The following is a 19,147-nucleotide window of genomic DNA, read 5'->3' as shown; positions in this document are numbered from 1 at the left end:
TATTATAAGATGATGGTTTTCGTTTACCAATCTGAAGTACATCTACATCCCCTTTGATGCGAGAAGCATATTTTGCCATCAAGTGAGTCAATGGCAATGAGTAAAATGAATTCTTTCTGAAAGTAATTTCATTACGGTATCCACTTTTCTTGCACTACTGCCAATTATTTCTCAACAGGGCCCATTTAAGACTGTTTTCCCTATAGCTTCAGTTGTCATTTTTTTACTCTGAACGAAACGTGATGGCTTTTAGATGGCTCTAATTATTTTGTTTTAACTAAAATAGCAATAAAGCAGCCTATCTAGAATTAAGGTAATTTTGGACACTGTAGCACGCTCTTGAAAGACAGATTTAAGTATCAGGAAACTGCTTGAATTTTGTGCTCCCTTAATTATCAGAATTTCAGATAGGTAGGTTACTAATCTGAATGAACCAGGGAGAAGAGGAAAGCTGTAAAAGTGCAAAGAATGTAAGGTTTTCGAAGAAAAATCCCACTGATTGCATCCCTTCCCTTTTCCACAGTGCTCTCAAACTTTACTGGCGCACAACTGACATGTTTAGTGGTTCTTTATGCTTGATTGCTTTGCCTCTGATGAGATAAGCCTTTGCTTAACAAAGACTATTTCATTGATATAGTTAGGTCTTAGTTTACTTGCTATAAACATTTCTTTGAAGACTTAGAAGAAAAACAAATTGAGTTGTCGAATGGCAATGCTGCTAAAAGTCAAATGTCTCTGAATAAACAAGAAGCTACAGTGTTATTTTGACTCAGTATTGGCTTGTTGAATGTGGATGGCTCTTGCTTTTCTAAATAATAATAGATAAAAATACGTAGTAGAATTCTGAGCTTGGGTCTGTGATGGGAAATAAGACTTGTAATTTAGAGGAATTAAGTTCTTCCGAATTTGATGGGAAGACTGGGAAAATACCTCTCGGTATAAAGTTGGAATTTGGTATTGATGGCTTCTGTAGATCATTAATCAGGAAAATGGGTTTATGCATGCCTTTTGGTACTAAAAACAGGGCTAGCAATGCATGTTTAGCAGATGCAGTGTGTGATGTGACACTACAACAGGAATTTTTTTCTCACTTTGCTATAAAGCAGTATGGAGATACTGTATTATAGAAAATGAGGGAACTTTTCCATCTAGAAGACTGTTTCTTGATTGCTGGGAAGCAATAGTCATCTTTCTGTCCTGTCTCTGGCAAGTCATTGGTGGTATTTTTCTTTGGGGGGGTGGGAATGTGCAAGCGTTTTGTTGAATGACTGTCCAACTCTTACATGGTGGTAGCTTTGAACAAATGCATTTACACTAGCATTCTCCGAGAATGAGAGCACAGTTTATCCTGTTGATATACTGGCTATTTAAATAAAGCCTTCAGCAGTGTAATCTGGTAATTCTAATGAAGTAATTTACATAAAGAATTGGCCCAGGGTTTCATCAGATGGTTGCTGGTGAGCTGAAATGCATTCTTTCCTTCCAGCTGTATTAAACTAGCCTTTTGATCCTTTCCTTTTTTTTAGCCTTTAAGCCAGAGTGGTTATCACTTTGCAGAGTTAATTGAGAAAGGGAAGTTGAGGGACAAGAGGACCCTTCGAGGTTTAGCTTTAGTCTTAATTACAGTTCTAATTACCTAATTAGAAGGCTTGCAGATTTTTTATGTTGATAAAAATGGTTCTGTACTGGTTTTCTTAAAAAGAGGAAATGCACCACTGACAGGTTAGCTTCAGTGAAGTTCGTTACAGGTAAATGATTACCAGTACCTTATCTTGAAAGCAGTATATGTCTGGAGTATCTGAATTCTACTCCAGTTCTTTGATAAAGAGGTTGCATTTACAAAGGGTGGACACCATGTCCTTCAAAGAGCATAAGTTGCATGTCTGCCTTCCATTGCCTAATCATCCCAGTTACAGGCTTGTATAGGCGGTGAAAATTAAACTTGGTGAAATGTCTACTAGTGTGAAAGATTGATTATTTTTTAAGCCCTTTTTCCCTTTGTGGATGCGTCAGGGAAAAAGATTTTTGCCAAGGCTCTAATGCCAGGCAGACTACAAACTGGTGTGATGTCCTTGCCTGGAAGCCTCTCTTAGCTGAAACTTGATGGAAACATGAAATATTCTTCATGGAAATATAACCTGGAATTGTGAGGCCCTTGGGACTAAACCTCAGAATTCTTTTGTCATATAAAACAGCAGGAGATATGAATTGCATGGCGGTACATGTTTCTGAAGGTGTACGATGTGCTCGGGTCGGTGTGGGGGGTTCTCTGTGCTGTTCGGTAGCCAGTGAGCGGGTGTACTCATTCTGAAACTGTAAACCAGCATGGCGTGCCTGTAAATGCTAGGGTTTCATCTGTGCCGTCGATGCGGGCTCTGGTGCTGCTGAGAAGCGCAGGGTTTATCTGTGGGAGTGCTCAGATCCTAAGGCCAAGTGATTAAATTATGGCTGTTGTGGTTGTAGTAAAAAAATCTGAAAAGAACTTCTGGTCTCTGAAAGTTCTGCCAAAAACCAAGACATCTTCCAAAAATCTCTTCATTCGGTCTCACAGCTGTAACTTGACTTTATGCTGTTTGGCAATACTTACAAAGGATTATTCCTAAGTATATTGTTACTTTAATGTCTTGCGTATACTTTTGCCAGGAGACTCTATATCCTTTACAGCTGTTGACAGAACAGGCACAGAGATGCCCTTTCCATGGAGTGCAAGCAGTGATTATTCTTAACTGCAAATGATTCGGTACAGCATTGCCTGTTACTGGGGCTTTGGCTCGAGGTGGGTCAGAGTCCCACTGAGATCAGGGCTTATTTTGCAGTGGAGTGTGAGCTCTGGTTTGATTATTAAGATAGGCTTTTTCCAAGGTTAGGTCTGGGTGCCAGTTCAGCAGGCGCTGGGGCTGCTGGGCTCAGCCCGCATGGACGGAGCAGTTTGGGCACTAAAAGAACTTGGGTTGGATCTCTGCATATGACTCTACCTTACTCAAATCCCAGATTTGTTGAGAGAGTTTCTGTGTACTTTTATAAACCAAAGGTATTTTTTTAGGGGGTAGATTAATACTGAACACAGACACAGAGCATCCAGCTTCTTCCAGCAGGCTCTGTTGGGGCAGTGTTCTTTGGTAGGGGCTGGGCAGGGTGCTTCTCCCAGACCAGTAGAGCTGAGCTGGCCTTGGCCACTGCAGTTCCGTACCAGTTTCAGTGCACTGGCATATTAGCTTAAGGCACCTGTGGAACGGTCACGAAGGCTTGAGTCTTTTCTACACAGCAGCAAAGCTAGAACTGGTAGCAGGAATAGCTTTTCTTGGTAGCATTGTATAAACTAGTTGAAATTATAGCAGTTGTGGTAGAGCTCTGTGGTTTTGTGATCCTCTCCTGCAGCTCAGTCAGAAACACTCAGTTGGGTAACTTTTTTGGTGTCAGGCTAATCAACTTTGTTGAGCACCTGTAAAAATTAACTGGTATTTTATTGGTTACACTGTCTGATTTTAAAGGATGAGTCTGTGCTAACTATGCGGTGCTTGGAGATGGGTTTGAAGATTCATAGAGCTCTGGAGTGGGTTTATGTGGGTGACCCTGGGAATTCACAGCTTAGCCTCATTGTTGCTGTCTTGTTAGAAATTCTTGGTGCTTGCCAGCCAGAATGCTCAGAATGCTCTTTGAGCTTTAAAGTTGTTTTTTCTTGAAAGCGTGTGTGCGTGCATCTAAAAAGAGGAGAAACCCAAGCTCCCACCAGAATGGGTCTCTGATGGGCCTGTTGCAGTGTCTTACCAAATGGAAGGAAACTGAGGAAACGTGTGTTCAGTGCTGGTGTTGGGTAATACTTGCTACTACCAGTTCGCAGTGGCAAGCTAACAGTGTAGTTGCTCAGTGCCTCCTGCTTTGCTTGCTGGCTTTGTGAAGCTTTTCCTTGCCCACCTCTATTTTCCTGCTTACCTGCTACGTGCTGTGTGGGTCTGTCACCTTAACACTTGAGTTGACCTTTAGTATTTCACTTTGATTTACTAAGGGCCTCTGCTCAGTGAACTGTCCCTATTGCAGGATGATATCCATAAAAATGACACTTCCTAGTCTTGAAAAAATCCCCAGGCCCATTGGAGACATGTGAAAAGGACACCCAGCAGGAAGAGAGGCCCATGGCTTGAAATATTCATCAATCATTTTCCTGGCACCAGGAAACCAATCAACTCTTCTAAGGGGTAGAGCGTAATCAATCACACAATGTGGGAAACAGGGATTGCTTGCCCTACCAAAAATGTTCCTTCATGTTGACAGAGGAAAAAAGTCTTGTGTTTGTACTTATTCACAAGTAGTAACTTACGCCCTTGGTATAAAGGACTCTGTCTGTTGTGAGAGACAGTCTGTGAAGAAAAGCATTTAATGTTGTATAGGCAACTTATGCGTGAACTAAAGATTTTGTTTCCAGTGATATTGGGCTATGTTTTTGTTTTGAGATTTTATCATTACTTTTCTGTAGCTGATAAGTAAAGGTTTGTTCCCTGTTCCCAAGCTTCCATGTTCTGTAAGCAGCAAGTACAGCAATGTGATGTTTTTATCTAGAGGATCAGAATTTCAAAGTCTTGTGCTTTCTTCATGAAACAATCTTAAGTTTGAGATAGCTTTGATTGTGAACTGATACCGGGGAAGACATACACATCTGGATGCTTGTCATCTTCTGTCTTTAACTTCTGTTTAAAAAAGTATATAGGTTGCCCAATAGTAAGTTAATAGTAGTTGTCAACATCTATAGGATATTTTATTGTAACAAGTGGATGGGGGGTTATTTGAATTCCTATTTTTGAGTAAGATGCTATAACTGGAACAAGGGAGTTTAACTTTGTTCTTTCTGTGGAAACCTCTGCAATAGCTGTTTCATAAGAAATGCCATAATATTTATGGCAAAATAACTGGCAAGTAGATTGCTAGAATTCCTTTACCAGGAAAGCATTTCTTGCATGCCTGGTAGGAGAAAAGAGGCATTGAGCTAATGGCCCTAATGAGCTGTGGCTTAGTGTTGCTCTGCTGATGCCTGATCTGAGTGTGGCTTGGGTAGCCGTGGCTAATTGCGAGGCAGGGCTAACCTGGGTCTGCTGCTGGCCAGCTGGGGAGGTCTGGGTGCTGGCTCTGGTGCTGTGCTCTGCTATAGTGGGTGACTTGGCTGCATGGTTTGAGTGCTGTGTCTGTTTTCCTTTTCTATTTCAATAGTTATGGAAACTTGAAACAAAAGGTGTGACTTTAGGATGTTTAGCACTTTACTCCTTGACAAATAAACCCGGGAAGTGCCAGTTTTTCCCTGGTGGTGGGAGGCCAGAAGCCTCTGTGGCAAGAACCTTTTGTGCACCCGCTCCCACATGGGGCTTCACCGCCAGCTGGGAGACCTGGGCTGGAGAGCTGGGCTGGCAGCTGCTCCTCGGGGCAGAGGCTCTGTGGGGTCCCCAGGGCTTGGGGGTGGCCGGGGGGAGCCCCAGCCTGGCTCAAACTGTGGGCAGCCTACCCTGACAGGCACTGCTGGCGGGGCAGGGGGAACGCCAGCTGCCTCTGCGCTGCCTTTGTGGAAAAGGTGTCAGGACTTCAGCGGCTCGGGTAAGCATTCAGTGCGTTTTCCTGGCATGTAGCAGCCTTCTGCCAAACACCTTTGGAACAACAGTTCCAGTTCCAGTGCATCCTGTGTCTGCCCAGAAGGAGCGTTTCCAACACTTAAAACTTGAAAAACACTGCATCTGAAAATACTCCTGACTTCTTTTTCTAACTTAGCCAAATCCTGGTGTTTAATAGACATCTTTAAATGACATGGTGGGGTGGTTTACTGGGCATAGCAAGGCTCAGAGCTTGTGAGTGTAGCTGGCAGTGCTGGGGGTGAGCCAGCAAGCCCTGCTGCAGTTGCCTGAAGTATTAAAGATGGCTTGCCTGCAATGTGTGTGTAGCAGTTAATAATGAGTAAGATTGCCAGCTGCTCTTAATGCTGAGGACAAAATCCCCAAATCCTGGTTAGTAATTAAAAGCTTTGAAATGACCTTGAATCTAAAGCTGTCTTGAAGTAAACTTAAGACTTTTCTCCATTGTGAAAGAGGTTAAGTACAAGAGTGTACTGTGCTGTTTGGTAAAATGTTTCATGGCAGTCTTTAATCTGAAGATCTGAAATAATCAGAATGCAGTTGAGGCACAAAATGACTGTGTGGAATGGTTGCAAGTACATATCTAAAAAAAAGTAAAATGGCCTATGTGTAGAAGTAACCAGAAAATAAACTGCATGCTCACACCTTGGAAATTTAATTTTCTTTTAGAGACTTACTGTAATGGCTTACCCTGCTTAAATATCCAGCTGGATTTCTCATTAATATCTGTTTTTTTTAAAAAGCAAACTCCCTTTTTCCATAGTCAGTGAAGGTACAGAGTTATTTGTTGTTCCATTAGTGTATGAATTTGAACAGCTTCATGTCTACTGTCAAGAGAGGATCATTGCTGTGGGTTGTTGCTCTGAAAGGGTGCTATTCCAGCTTTGCAGCTTTCTCAGGGAGCTGGTGGTGTCTTTGGGGTTTTTTCGTAGTTCAGCATTAGTCTGGTCTAAAATGGTGCTGAAACCTGCTTTCTTAGGCTCTTTTTGAGCAGTTGCTTTTTGGGTAGAGCCTTGACTATTAGGAGTTTTGAAACCTTTTCTTAGAAAAGTTGTTCTATTTGTCAGTAAGGAGGGTAACTCTGTCGCTGAAAATGATAAACTGTTAAGGCTAAGCCATAATGTTTATACCTAGATTTCTCCTATATCTAGGAGGTTTATATCAACTTAAGTACCTGCAGCTTAAAAATGGAGGATTTTCAAGAACTAAGCTTAAGTGAAATCTGGAGTGGAGCAGACTTAAGAGTGCCAGGGCAGTGCTAGAACCATTTGCATCCTGGTCAGTCCACTGAAGATCAGGTCACGCTGGGATTTTTTTTTCTTTAGTAAAAATGCTTTCAATCGTGGACAGGGGTTGGGGTGGGGGTGCAGTAGGCTTGTACTCAAATGACAAGCCTTACCCCAGACCACTGGCCAAGCAGAACATGGCCATCTGTGAAATGCAGCAGTGATGGAACAGTGGGGAGTGCCCAGGTGTGAGTATTCTTATTCTGATTTTTAGTGAGTAATGTCTAATTAACATATGAGGCAAGAACTTGAGTCTCTGGTTTGTAAGAATGAAGATGCTAAGTGTTGAGACAGTTGTCAGAGCAATAATGTGAGGACAGATGTGTGCTGTGGTGGATTTCTGCCCTGTGGAGCCTTGCAAAGGGAGCGCAGGAATTGCCCACCTCACAGGGCAAGCTTGGCAAGCGCCACAGGAGCAGGGCGAGGGGACGCTAAATCACTCCTGGATTCTGGCAGTGCTGCTGGACACTTATCTCTGCTTGGTTTCATGGATAATTTTTACTCTTTTATTCGTTCAGTGGAGGTACCTCCACTGAAACAATGCCAGTTGTCTGCAGCAACTTGTTCTGTTCCTTGCTTAAATTTGAGAACACTGTCAAGAAAAAAAGAGGCTACATTCTTGAGGGTGTATGTATAGTGGTTAATTGCCATGCCTATGTCTTGTCCTCCCTTGGCCAGCTGGTCTGAAGCCTCCAAGAATGGCCCTGTAGAGAGGGAGCAGTCCTGGTAGCACTGATGCCTTCCTGAGGACTGCCGTGCTGTGTGGATGTTGCAGCATCCACCTGCGGAGCAGCAGGAATAGAAGCCCTCGATGGTTCTTACCACAGGGATTAAAAATTAAGCTGCAGTTTTAAAAACATGTTAATATTTGTTGTGACTTTCAGCTGAAAGTGTGCTCTGCCCGTGCTGAGAGGCTGTGCTGGTGGGCATGCTGCAGGTCGGGGAGCGGGAAGGCTCACATCATGGATCCCCAGCAGATGCAGTGAAGTACCGAATCTCTTTCCTCACCCACACACAAGACTAGCATCAGCCTGAATTGCCCCTTAAATGAAATGTTGCCTGACTTCTAATTTGATTTGCAGCCCATTGAAATCATGGGCTTTCTGTAGTGCTTGCTTTGTGCTCTCGCATGCTGTGGCGTTCAGGAGAGAGCGCAAGTGCCGTATCGTGAGCAGTAGCTCCTCTGCTTCGGTGATGGTTTGTTTGTAAGTGGCTCACCGGTGAAGTGTGCACACTGAAGTGTTGGGCCTGCCTGTGGTCTCTTGCTGTGAGCGTGGGCTCCTGTTGGCTGCTGGGCAGGTGCCCTGGGTGCGCTGGCTGTGGGCTTAGGGTGCTGGGGTAGCTCGGGGGAGGGGGGCTGGCGAAGTGTGGCCGGGAGGGGTGGCAGCCTGCTGGTGAGTGGGGCCTTCCTTTTCTGAAGGGGATGGGGAACAAGCTGTACACATACAAAAGGGAGATGCTGATACACTTCCCATCTCCAGCTGTCAGTACAGTGGGAGATGATTTGCTGGAGAGGTAATTCCTTTAAGCTGTATTTTTGCTGCTGCATAAAAAGATGGAAAGGTGAATCACAGCTACCGAATGGTTACCCTGGTTTTGAAAAAACATGTATAAAACACTGATCTTAAAACATCCTTTTCTGCTCAACTAGTAGCTTACCTGGCTTCAAAAGGAAGAATATAAATAGATTTTCCTCAGATGTATGTAACCATTACTTTAGCATTATAAACCTTGTAATTGTATCTCTTAAAACCTGAGATTAAAAAAGCAAAATTGTGTTGCCTTTTCATGGAATCTAGCAAAACGGGAACTCCTGTATTATATTTATAAAGTTAAACTGTAAATAAAATTTCAGATTGCTCTTCAGAGAAACAGTGTATACTAAATTCACTCCAATGATTTTTCCCATTAAGAATGACAGCTTCCTTCTTTAAAAATGCAGGTATTTTTCTGTATTTAAGGTGATCTTTTTCCTAGTAAAAGTGGAGACAAATATCCACAAATATCCAAATGTTAGGAATGATGCTTCTATCCTTAAGAGTATTTTCTAGCTGTCAGACAAGCTTCTGATGTGCTTTTTCAGATGGTTAAATGTGTATTGCCACAATTAAGAGCTATTAAGAGATGTGGCATCCTGCAAAATGAGATTATAGCAGTAGACAGACATGGCTGGAATGAGTCCAAGGAGAAGTGGAGTTGTTCCTGGAATTGCAAGCAGCAGGAGCTGATACAGTTGGCAAACCTGGTAGACAGTAGGCATAGAGGTAGATGGGGAGAAAGAATCAAATTTCCCTCCATTCTTGCTTGTATGTAATCCCAATCCCTGGGAGGCCAAATGCTTAGTGTAAGATTTTCACGCCAACAAAACCCAAGATGCTGGTGGTATTGGTAGGTCTGAAAGGGCTTAATGACTGGAAGACTGTAGATCATTGAATTTCATGAGCAAGATGCTTGAATCAATAATGGCAGGAAAACACTTGCAACAGGGTATAAAACTGCTATTCCATAACAGGTGTTGTAGTCATGGCAAGCTGTGAGCGCTCTTTGGCCCAGGTAACTAAAGTTGCAGCGTACTGGCTGTTTTTAATCTGTCTTTGCGGGGGGAAGTTTGGGGTGTGCACTGGCCTGGCTGATGGGAGCTCGGACACGGGATGCTGTGTTGGGCTGTCTGGCATCTGCTCTCCTGCAGCATCCCACACCTGCGGAGTGCCTGCCCTGCTCCCTGGGCATCCCACCTGCGCAGGACACTCTGGGTTGATCCCTTGCCTCTGAAGGACAGGTCATGTATTGCAGTTGAAAGCATTTTGTGGCTCATGCTGACAGGTGGCCTGTAGGAAATGACCTCACAAATGGAAGAGCAACAAGCACAGCTATACCTGTGCTGACACATCAGCTGTTAGGCTCATTCATTGATTTTGTCCTCATGTGATAAGCAGGGAGAGCTACAGCTCTGGTGATTGATTTGTAGAACATGGAATATATCATGTGCCTAAAACATGTCACTTCTGTGTACTGAAGCATAAGACTTGCAGGTGTAAACACAAATGCCAACAGTAGTTCTTACATGATAGTGAGCAGATTAGTGGCTGGACTTGATACTAAAGGTCTCTTCCAGCCTAAATGATTCTATATTTGCTGCAACCCAACAATCTCATTTCTTAACTGAGCCTTATAGGAATGTGCTGTACCCAGATGTAAAGCTTTCCCCCTCTAATGCTGTTTTGATGTTGATAATACATTCAGTGGTTGATTGGGGTGATTCAGTGTGTCTGTGTACATGTAGTAACAGTGAGGAGGCTTGTTTCAATGTGTAGTGCTTACACCTCGTTTTCACATCCTAGGATTCTGTCAAGATCCTCCCACAGAGCACGATTCATCCACTAGTAAGTACTAGTTAGTCTTCTCATCTTCAGGCTAGTGCAGTGAGCCAAGTCCTGGTAGGCATTGGCAGTGTGCAGCTGAAGTCTATTAGTTAGAAGCTGTAATACTATCTCCCATAATTAAAATGTGAAGATAAATGCTGTTAAATTAATTAACCCTGAGGTTAGGGGAAAAAAGCTGTTTTCCGACTTAGCACGTGTCAGGGCTTCTCCAGGATCCCAGTTGTCAGTGCTGTTCAAGCACAACGTGCCCTTTGAATTCAGCAGCTCGTGCTTTGTGGCGAAAGGGTCCACTTGCTGTAGTGCTGCTAGCCTGGCACACCAGTTGGCATTGGCAGCCACTCACCTCTGGGAACGCTGGCTAACTTGCAGCATGATTTCTGGCACACTCTGTATGTCATAATATGTTATTACTTACCAGTACATGAGTTGACATCAACCCAGATTAATACTCTTAAATTTATCAGTGGCACCTCTCTGCTTTTATAATACCAGTTAATTCTGTTTAATGTAGGTAATTCTAGTGGAATTAATAGATGGTTTTTGCTATAGCAGTATGCCTTGTGTTGTCTAACACTTTATCAATGATCAAAAAGCAAATAATTTCCACAGAATGACTGTGCAATTGATCTTTCAATATTGGAATAGACTGGGCTGCCTAGCAGGCAATATCCTATTCAAACAAAAGGTACTCCAGGTATAAAAGATGCAAAATCTCATGTCTAGGGACAAAGACAGTACACTTGTGGCATGGGGCACTGCATACTGCAAGTGTTGGCTGTGAAAGATAGAGGTATTTATGACTAAGTGCCTGTTGTTGCAGTGCAAATAGTAAAAAGCACTAACATGGTCCTTCAGAAATTGCAAGTAGGTCTCTTATGTTTGCTGCCTATCTAGTACTGCCAGTGCTGCATTGGAATGCTGATGCTGTAATGCTGCATAAAACCCTGATGCTGATATCTAAAACCACTGGAACTGGCCCAAAAAGGCTGATGCAGCCTAATACTCTTGGCTTATTTGCTTATCAAAAAGATTGAGAGTAATTACGCTGTTGAATTACAGCTGCAGAGGGAACATCTTGGATAGGAAGGGGCTCCTAAAGAGAAGACCCATCATAAATAATCAGACTGCAAACTGAAACAATGAATTCAAATTAAATACAAGTTTGACTGAATATAGGTTTTTTATTATTGGTTGTTACTTCATTTTGTAGGCTTTTTTGGCCTCAGGTCAGGCCAGAGTATCTTTTAAAAGCAGATGAGCCATGTGAATAAGGGAAATACTGTACTCTGAAATCCTAATTTGTGTCTGATAACTGAATGTGAACACACACTGTGGTACTGATGAGCTGCCTCAATGCTTAAAAGCCCACCTTCAGGGATTGTTTAGTATTTCAGAACATGTAATCTGGGTTCCGAATAAAATGCTTTGAAAGTGAAAGGAATTGTCGCCTAAAAGATTGTAAAACACTTTACTGTTGATCTGTGGAGAAAGGTTAACCTAAATCTCCATTTACAGGCAGAGAAACTAGATGTTTTAGTAAGATGTGTTTTTAGGCTCAATTATTGTGATTTCAGTCCCCTCTGAAGGAATACCCTGCGCACCTTGTGGAGCTCTTCTGATGGCCTGCGCTAAGGGACTGAATGTCACTTCATTTGGGACATGCCTGGAGGCATTCTTCATCATAATTATTTTTCTAAAAAGCTTTGCTTCTTGACTATGTACAACGTTTTCTCATTTTTAGTTTGAAAGTCTAAAATAAGATGCCAAATGTATATACCCCCTTTAGAGGGATGAGTTGGCTGCTGCAGTTGGCTGAGAGCAGCCCTGGTGAACTTTGCTGTTAGTAAGTGGTGGCTCCGAGAGCACGGCCATCTGCATCACCCCTTTTTGCAGAAGAAGAGCTGCTAAATCTCCCGCTAAAGCCACCATGGGCAACTTTCAAGAAGGGCACTGCATTCAGTTTTGGAAAATGCAGGCAACTTTTGGGAATCTAGCCCATAACGTATGTGGTAAAGCTGATATTGCAGCAATATTCATCTCTGTTCTGCTTTGATTTTTTTTTTGTGTCTCAGGAGGCATTTCAGGAATCCTGTGACTTTTGATGGCATCAATAAATCAGATACCATGCTGACAGAATTTTACTGGAATGTAAACAGGCATTTGAAATAACAATGTCTGTACAGTGTTTATTGAGGAATACAGCGCAGGTATAGCTCTGTAAAGTACATGGAACATTAAACTGCTGTGAATGTTTGTTTACTCTGTTATGCTGGTAAGCAGGAACTGTGATTGTTTTCAATGTTAATGAAAATAATTAATCTTTATCATGAGATGACCTTACTTCCCACTCCTCTTTCCAAGCAGCATGTGTTTTCAGTGTTGAGGTGAGACAAGAAGCTGTACCCAATGTAGGGGAGAGGGGAGGAATGTCTCTGTATAGTAAAATTTAGCTGATAAGGGATAATGAATTACCTTAACCTGCCTCTGCTGAGCAGTAGCTGTTCTGGGGAACTGCAGGCTGGTCAGCCCAGTCTTGGTCCCTGGGAAGAGTATGGAGCAGATCCTCCTGAACGATGTTTCCAGGCACTTGAGGGGCAGGAAGGCAACTGGGAACACTCCCCATGGATTTACCAAGGGGAGATCATGCCTGACCAGTCTCGTTCCTTCCACGATGAAATGACTGGATCCCTGAACAAGGAGAGAGCAATTTTGTAAATTTACCTTAAGCAAGGCTTTAGATAGTCTGCCATATCATCCTTGTAGCGGAGCAAATGTAGGTGAAAAGCTAACTGCTGTCTGTTCAAAGGGTAGCAGTCAAGAAGAGTTCAAATGCTGACTGGTGGCTGGTTATTCTGTGGTTGTCCTTGGGAGTCAGTATTGGGGCTGGTACTGCTTAGCAATTTCATCAGTCTAGATGATGGGATGGAGTACACTCATCAGACTTGCAGATGACACTAGATTGATACTTTGGAGGGCACGGCTGCTGTTCAGAAGGGCCTCTAACTTGAAGGAAAGGGTTGATTGAAACTTCAAAGTTAAACAGACAAATATCAAGTCCCGCATGTGGAAGGTAATAACCCCGTGTAACAGTACAGGCTGGGGAGCGGCTCTGCGGACCAGACTGGGGGAGCCTGGTGACTCTGAGTCAGTAGTGTGGGCTTGTGGTGATGACAGCTCATCATGTGCTGGCTTGTGGATAGCCAGGGGGTCTGTGGGACATGGTGGAATCGCATCTGGAATACTCTGTGTGGTTCTAGCCCTCCTGGCAGAAGATGGGTTGAACTGAAGTAAGCCCACTGGAGAGGAGCTGAGGTGGCTGGGGACTGGAAGGCGTGACAAATGCAGACAAGCTGAGGGAATTGTTTAGCTTGGAGAAGAGAAGGCTAAGGGGGGGATTAACAGGCAGTCATCCAGTTTTTTAAAAGTGTTTATAGGGAGGAAAAAAATGGAGCCAGGCTCTTCAAAAGTACATGGCAGAAGGCAGATACAATGGTAAGGAGTTGCAACAAAAGAAATTCCTACTGGGCGTTTTTGGGAGGGGAATAAAAACTTGGTGGAAGTGATGCAGCCCTGGAACAGATGTCCATGGAGTCTCCATCCTTGAAGAGTTTCAAAGCTTGAGTGAACAGACCCCTGACCAAGTTGATCCAACCTGGATTATTCAAAGATGATAAAAGTATAATTCTACTGAAAGGTCTTAGGGATGTTACTGCTATCTCGTACCTGGAAGTTCCAATGCCTCAGTCTCAGCTTTTGGAGGGAGTAGTCTATAATCCTGTGTTAAATATCTGCATTTATTCAGGGTCAGAATTGCTATTTTTAGCATGCATCTTTCAGAAAGCCTTTACTAAAATGTTATCCCATTTACTGAGATTTTACTATGCAAATGTCCTTCTGTTTGCAACCTCACAAGCACTGCTGCGTTTTTACCAAACGGATCCATGTGTGTGATTGATCTTCAGCAGACTAGCAGCTGGTCAGAAGCAGTGGAAGGTGATGCAACTTGCTGACTCAGCATGTTCTGCTTATTCTGATCTCGGGTATCCCTATGCTTATTCAGGGTACCACGTTTTACCTGCTGTACTCCTCCTGTATGTAAGATGGCAGCCTTTGGGGAGGGGGCACCAAAACTCATGTGCCGATACCTTCAAAGTCCAATGCTATATGACAGGTTCAGGCTAAGTTCATTTCTAGGAGTAGCCCATATACCCCTTCAATTAGCATAAACAGGGACAAGGGCAGTCAAAGGTCAAGAGGAGTTCAAAATAGCATAACCTCTTTTTGCTAGTGTTCCCAGATGTTCCTAATCCTGCAAAGTTCTCCAAGCTGTCCATGTGTAGTGTTTACTAGACAACTGTAAAAGTCAAAAAACAAGGCCTGGCTTGATACAAGGGAAGTCAGAAATCGAGTGGTTGAGAATAGGTAGCATTGTTGCTTAAAACGGGAGAAATAATTGATTTATGTTATGGTGGCCAATTAGGCTGTAAAGTGACAAACTCTTAAAGAAACCCTGTGGCTTCAAGGCAGCTTTTTGCTCTGATTTCTGCTCAGCAAATAGGGGTACCCCAATAAAGGTCATCAGCTCCATGAGCTAAATTATTAATTCCTTTCATGCCACTCAGGGCTTGTAAACAGTATATAATACAAGAAAACAATTGGCACTGTTCACTTACTGGGCAGAGGAGAGGTCAGAGGGTAAATAGTTGTATTGGCAGCAGCTGTTCTTCATAGCTGAGCAGACTTTTGTCCTTTTCATCTTTGAGGGCAAACCAGTTTCCAAAATCTTAGTGGGTTGTTAATCCATATCTCCTTTCTCTTGGCTGAATTGTTTTTAGGAGTTTAATGTGTTGCATGTAATTATGAAGATAAAAAGGGCTGGAGGGGAGGGTGAGGGGTTATGGATAAGACAACAAGCCCAGCATTGCCATGTTTCATAAAGAGCAGTTTGAAATTTTTTTTGTATTAATTTACATGGATGAGAGAAACTTTAAAATCAACCTACTCAAGGCAAGTAGTAGGATAAGTACTTGCACTTTTATGTACTTTGTAAAAGAATTTTTTTGAAGTATGATTTTGAGATTAATAAGTTATAAATACCCATCCACCAGTAGCACCAGGACAGAAACGCTGAGGTGTTGCTACTCACCTGATGCTGGGCATGGCAGTGCTTGACAGCACATCGGGGCAGTTCTGCAAATTTCAAATTTGAACTGGACAGCTGTGACCGCAGTGACAGCCTCGGTGAACATACTAGAAATAGCAATTCAAATACATAATTTCAAGTGTGAACTGAAATGATCTTTTTGAGGTATAGCTAGGAAATACTGCTACACTTCTGTTGTTTACAGCCTTTAAAATGGCATTATAGTGAACATTCTGAAACTACAGGACCTAAAAAAATTGACGCAGTGTCTCCCTAAACACTTACCACTCTGAAATCTCTGTTCAGAAGGCACATGCATTATTTGTTTGCTTTTTGAATGATACTTGATAAACTCTTCCAGATGTTTGCAGGTGTAGCTTACTGCCCTAAGTGACTGTTACTCACACAATGGCTTCTCAAGTGGTCGGGCCCGCTGCTGGCCGCCTGCTCCTTGCCATCTGGCTGCCTTGCCGGGCAGCTGACCTCCTTTTGCCAGAGAGCAGCAGGTAACCTTTAAATGACCATCTGCTAATCTGTTACTTCAACCTTTCTGAAAGCTGAGTTGTGCTCTATGCTGATAGTCATGCAGGCTAAATCCTACCACTCTCAGAAGAATAAAAGTAACTTTAATGCTGCACTGACTTTTTGGGTGATTTTGGCTATGTGTGGAAAGTGTATGTAGCTTTAAATAGGAAAAAATACAAACCCCTTTCCAGGTGTCTGAAATTGCTATACTGCATATGAAGAATCTTGGTGTATGACCTTCTAGCTCTCTCAGGGGGTTAACAATTCCCACATTAAGGTAGCTATAGTATTAAGATGGAAAATAGGAAAGTACAAAATCAGTATTTTTTTTTTCTCTAAGCATACCAGAGACATGTGAAGCGTACTCTGGAGTGTGACTGTCAGAAATGCTGCAGTCTAGCATGTCGCATGCAGCTTTCAGAACACTGGTGCAAGATCTGCAAGGAAGAGCCAAGTGAGATCACAAATTACATGTAGACATTCTAGGCAGTAAATGTCTTGATAATCCAATGGAGAATAAGATGGGAATAACCCAGGGCATTCCCAAATAAATCTGCCACTGCGTTTGTTGCTGTTCCTGGCTGTGGCTGGTATCTAGTGTGTTAAGCTAAAGCTGCTAACTTTGTGCAACAGCACTGAGAGCACTTGCTAGGTGCAGCAGAGAAGCAAAGGAGGATTAACTTCAGCATGGTGGTATGTCTGCTCTTCACATTCTGTAAAAACGATCTGCTAAAGTGTTTACATTTGTTTGTGGTTTGCCTAATTAGAGCAGAACTTTGCACTTTTCAGTGTAAACAGTGGTCTTCAGGGGCTGCCTGCTGCCAAAGAACTGGGAATTGTAAGAATGTGAAACGCTGGATTTGGACTGACAGCAAACCCTGGCTGTGGGCTGAAGTTATGCTTCTGGAACTGTGTTCTGTGGTTAGGAATGTAAACTTGTAGTATGCATTTACTAGGTCTTAAAGTTAAATGAGAGTTACATAATATGTTATTGTGTGGTATCTGCCAGTGTCAAAATGATGGAGGTGGAGGCTGATCTGTTTGACTTGGGTGTTTGTGGTGATGTGCTAAGAGTGAATGTGGGTTTTTGAGAAGGAGATCAAGCCGCAGGCAATATATCTTTGTTTTACCTAATCTTTGGTTAAAACTGACCCTGTTACTAGAAGATGATTCTTTCCTAGTTTGGGTCCTGGAAAGGTGGACCCTTCCCAACACACAGAGGGCATCTGGTTCAGATCATGCTCTGACTTGAGGGGTTTTCGTTTGTAAAACGGAGGAAGGTAGTTCTGTTTCTTCTTTCAGCTCTCAGAAAATAATACTTTTGGAATGTCTTGTGTTTAAGACACTTGTTTCTGATACTGCTCCAGATCAAATGCCAGCATTTTGTGTGCCTTTGGAAGGGGGTCTTTCTTCCTACCGGGAATCTTTTGAAGGTGCACTGGACACAGATGGGAGATAATCATGTCCTTTTATCCCACAGTAATGCTCTAATTATAAGTTAATACCGTATACAGTTTATAGCTGATATAATTCAGAGTTTCTTTGTGCTGGAAGTTGTTATGAATTGATATTCTCAAACCATCGCAAATTAGATTACTAATATGACTGCTTGGAAAAGTAGATCTGCGGATAACATGTATGAAATGGAAATATCTTAAAAGAGGGAAGGGCGACACTGTTAAAAATTAACTGCTTCTCAAAGCAGCTTCCTCAGGTGATCAAAGATATGCATATTCAATTTAGATGTAAATGAATGTTTCAAAAATTAAAGACTTCTTGGTAACATGCGCATCACAGCTTTCTCATTTTCACTTTCCCATTAGCTACAGATGTGGAGCAGATGAGTTCTTCCTCTCCTGTCCTTCCTATGAACTCCATGGGCAGTAAGTACCCCTTTTCTTGCTACATGTGATGAGGTGGAATTTCTCATTCTGAGGTACTCCAAAGAGATGAAGTCATACTTCACAGTAGAGACTTTAGGAAGTTTTAGAGCTAATGCTTACTCATGGAGGTGGGCATTCCTATATCTGATAGCTGATCAGATTGTTTTTGCAGAAGTAGCTTAGAACAGGTCTGTACATCACTGTTTATACCAGTAGAACGTAGGTTGTGAAAGATCTCTTGCCACCAGAGATACATTGGTGAAAGCTGTGAGGCAGATGCCTGTATGTTAGTGATATAAACACCTGAGGTGCTGGTAAATTATGTTGATGTTAAAGTTATCGGTCTTAAGTGTTTCAGTATTGTACTTGGAAATCTGTAGCCTGGAATTCTTCATGAAACTGATAGCAGTTGGTGAAATCCTCTTCAATTTCACTGTAATTCTGGGCGTGTAACTTTCAGATACTCTGAAAGTCTGAGCTGCTGGTCACCTAAAATAATATGAATTCAGATTTTTTTCTTAATACTCCATCTAGTGGTATTTGCTCTGTCGAGGGAGCCAATGTATTTTCAGATTATAATCCACTAGATGGCAACAAGTCCTTGTCAGATGGGGTATGTTACAGGTATAAATACAGAATAATTGTGTTCATAATAGAGGGGTGAGCCCTGTACAAATTTCTCCTTTTAAAGCAACTTTTCATGTCTCCTTTTTTTTTTTTGAAACTCTGGATTTTTCAAGTGTGGCAGTCTTTAAAGTGAGCTGTTAGTTAATAAATAATGTTTGGAACAGCTAAAAGCCTTCCAGAGTAAGGACGCTGTCCTTTCCACATATGTCATCATGCTGATGGACTTTCGCTTTTGTTGGAGAACTTTGAAGCTTTGGCGAACTGTGGTTCCTCTACAATAGGAATATATGGTTCCTTTCTTTATAATGAGAACAGTCATGTGCAATCAATGTACAGTAGGCTCAGAGTTGTAAATATATGTGCAGTTGTTTGCCTGTTGATTAATAAAACACATTTTTTGTAGGCATCTACCTAGGCTTTCATGTAGTTGATCACTTTTATATGGAAACAGAATTTCACATGCATATGTAGAATTTAAGTTGCTGTTTAGACACATTTATAGTTTATGAAGATATATTGGCTAATATTCTGTTAATTCTTTGTAGCCTGACATAGTTGAGATTTACTGCATTCAGGCCTTATGCATTAAAAGGCACTAAAACAAAACTAAATTTCCACAGTATTCTCATATCAGAATGTATTGGCAAAATACTAAAAGCAAGGCTGTCTAATGTGAACTGAATGACCC

At 42.3% G+C, this 19,147-nt stretch overlaps 2 protein-coding genes across 3 annotated transcripts in view; one reads left to right on the top strand and one right to left on the bottom strand.

Annotated features, from left to right (window-relative positions):
• NR6A1 (nuclear receptor subfamily 6 group A member 1) overlaps positions 1-19,147 on the top strand; it is a 98,216-nt gene that overhangs the window by 2,205 nt on the left and 76,864 nt on the right. For both annotated transcript variants that reach the window (XM_040605509.1, XM_040605508.1), the window contains exon 2: positions 17,773-17,832. In XM_040605509.1, coding sequence (XP_040461443.1) covers positions 17,773-17,832 — 60 coding nt within the window. The remainder of the gene's footprint in view (positions 1-17,772; positions 17,833-19,147) is intronic.
• Positions 1-19,147, bottom strand: part of OLFML2A (olfactomedin like 2A) — a 51,185-nt gene that overhangs the window by 10,730 nt on the left and 21,308 nt on the right. The window lies entirely within an intron of this gene.

This window comes from Falco naumanni, chromosome 9 (assembly GCF_017639655.2).
Source record: "Falco naumanni isolate bFalNau1 chromosome 9, bFalNau1.pat, whole genome shotgun sequence".
Taxonomy (NCBI): Eukaryota; Metazoa; Chordata; class Aves; order Falconiformes; family Falconidae; genus Falco; species Falco naumanni.
Note: the sequence above shows the minus strand (reverse complement) of the source record. Positions and strands in the feature narration are given on the sequence as shown.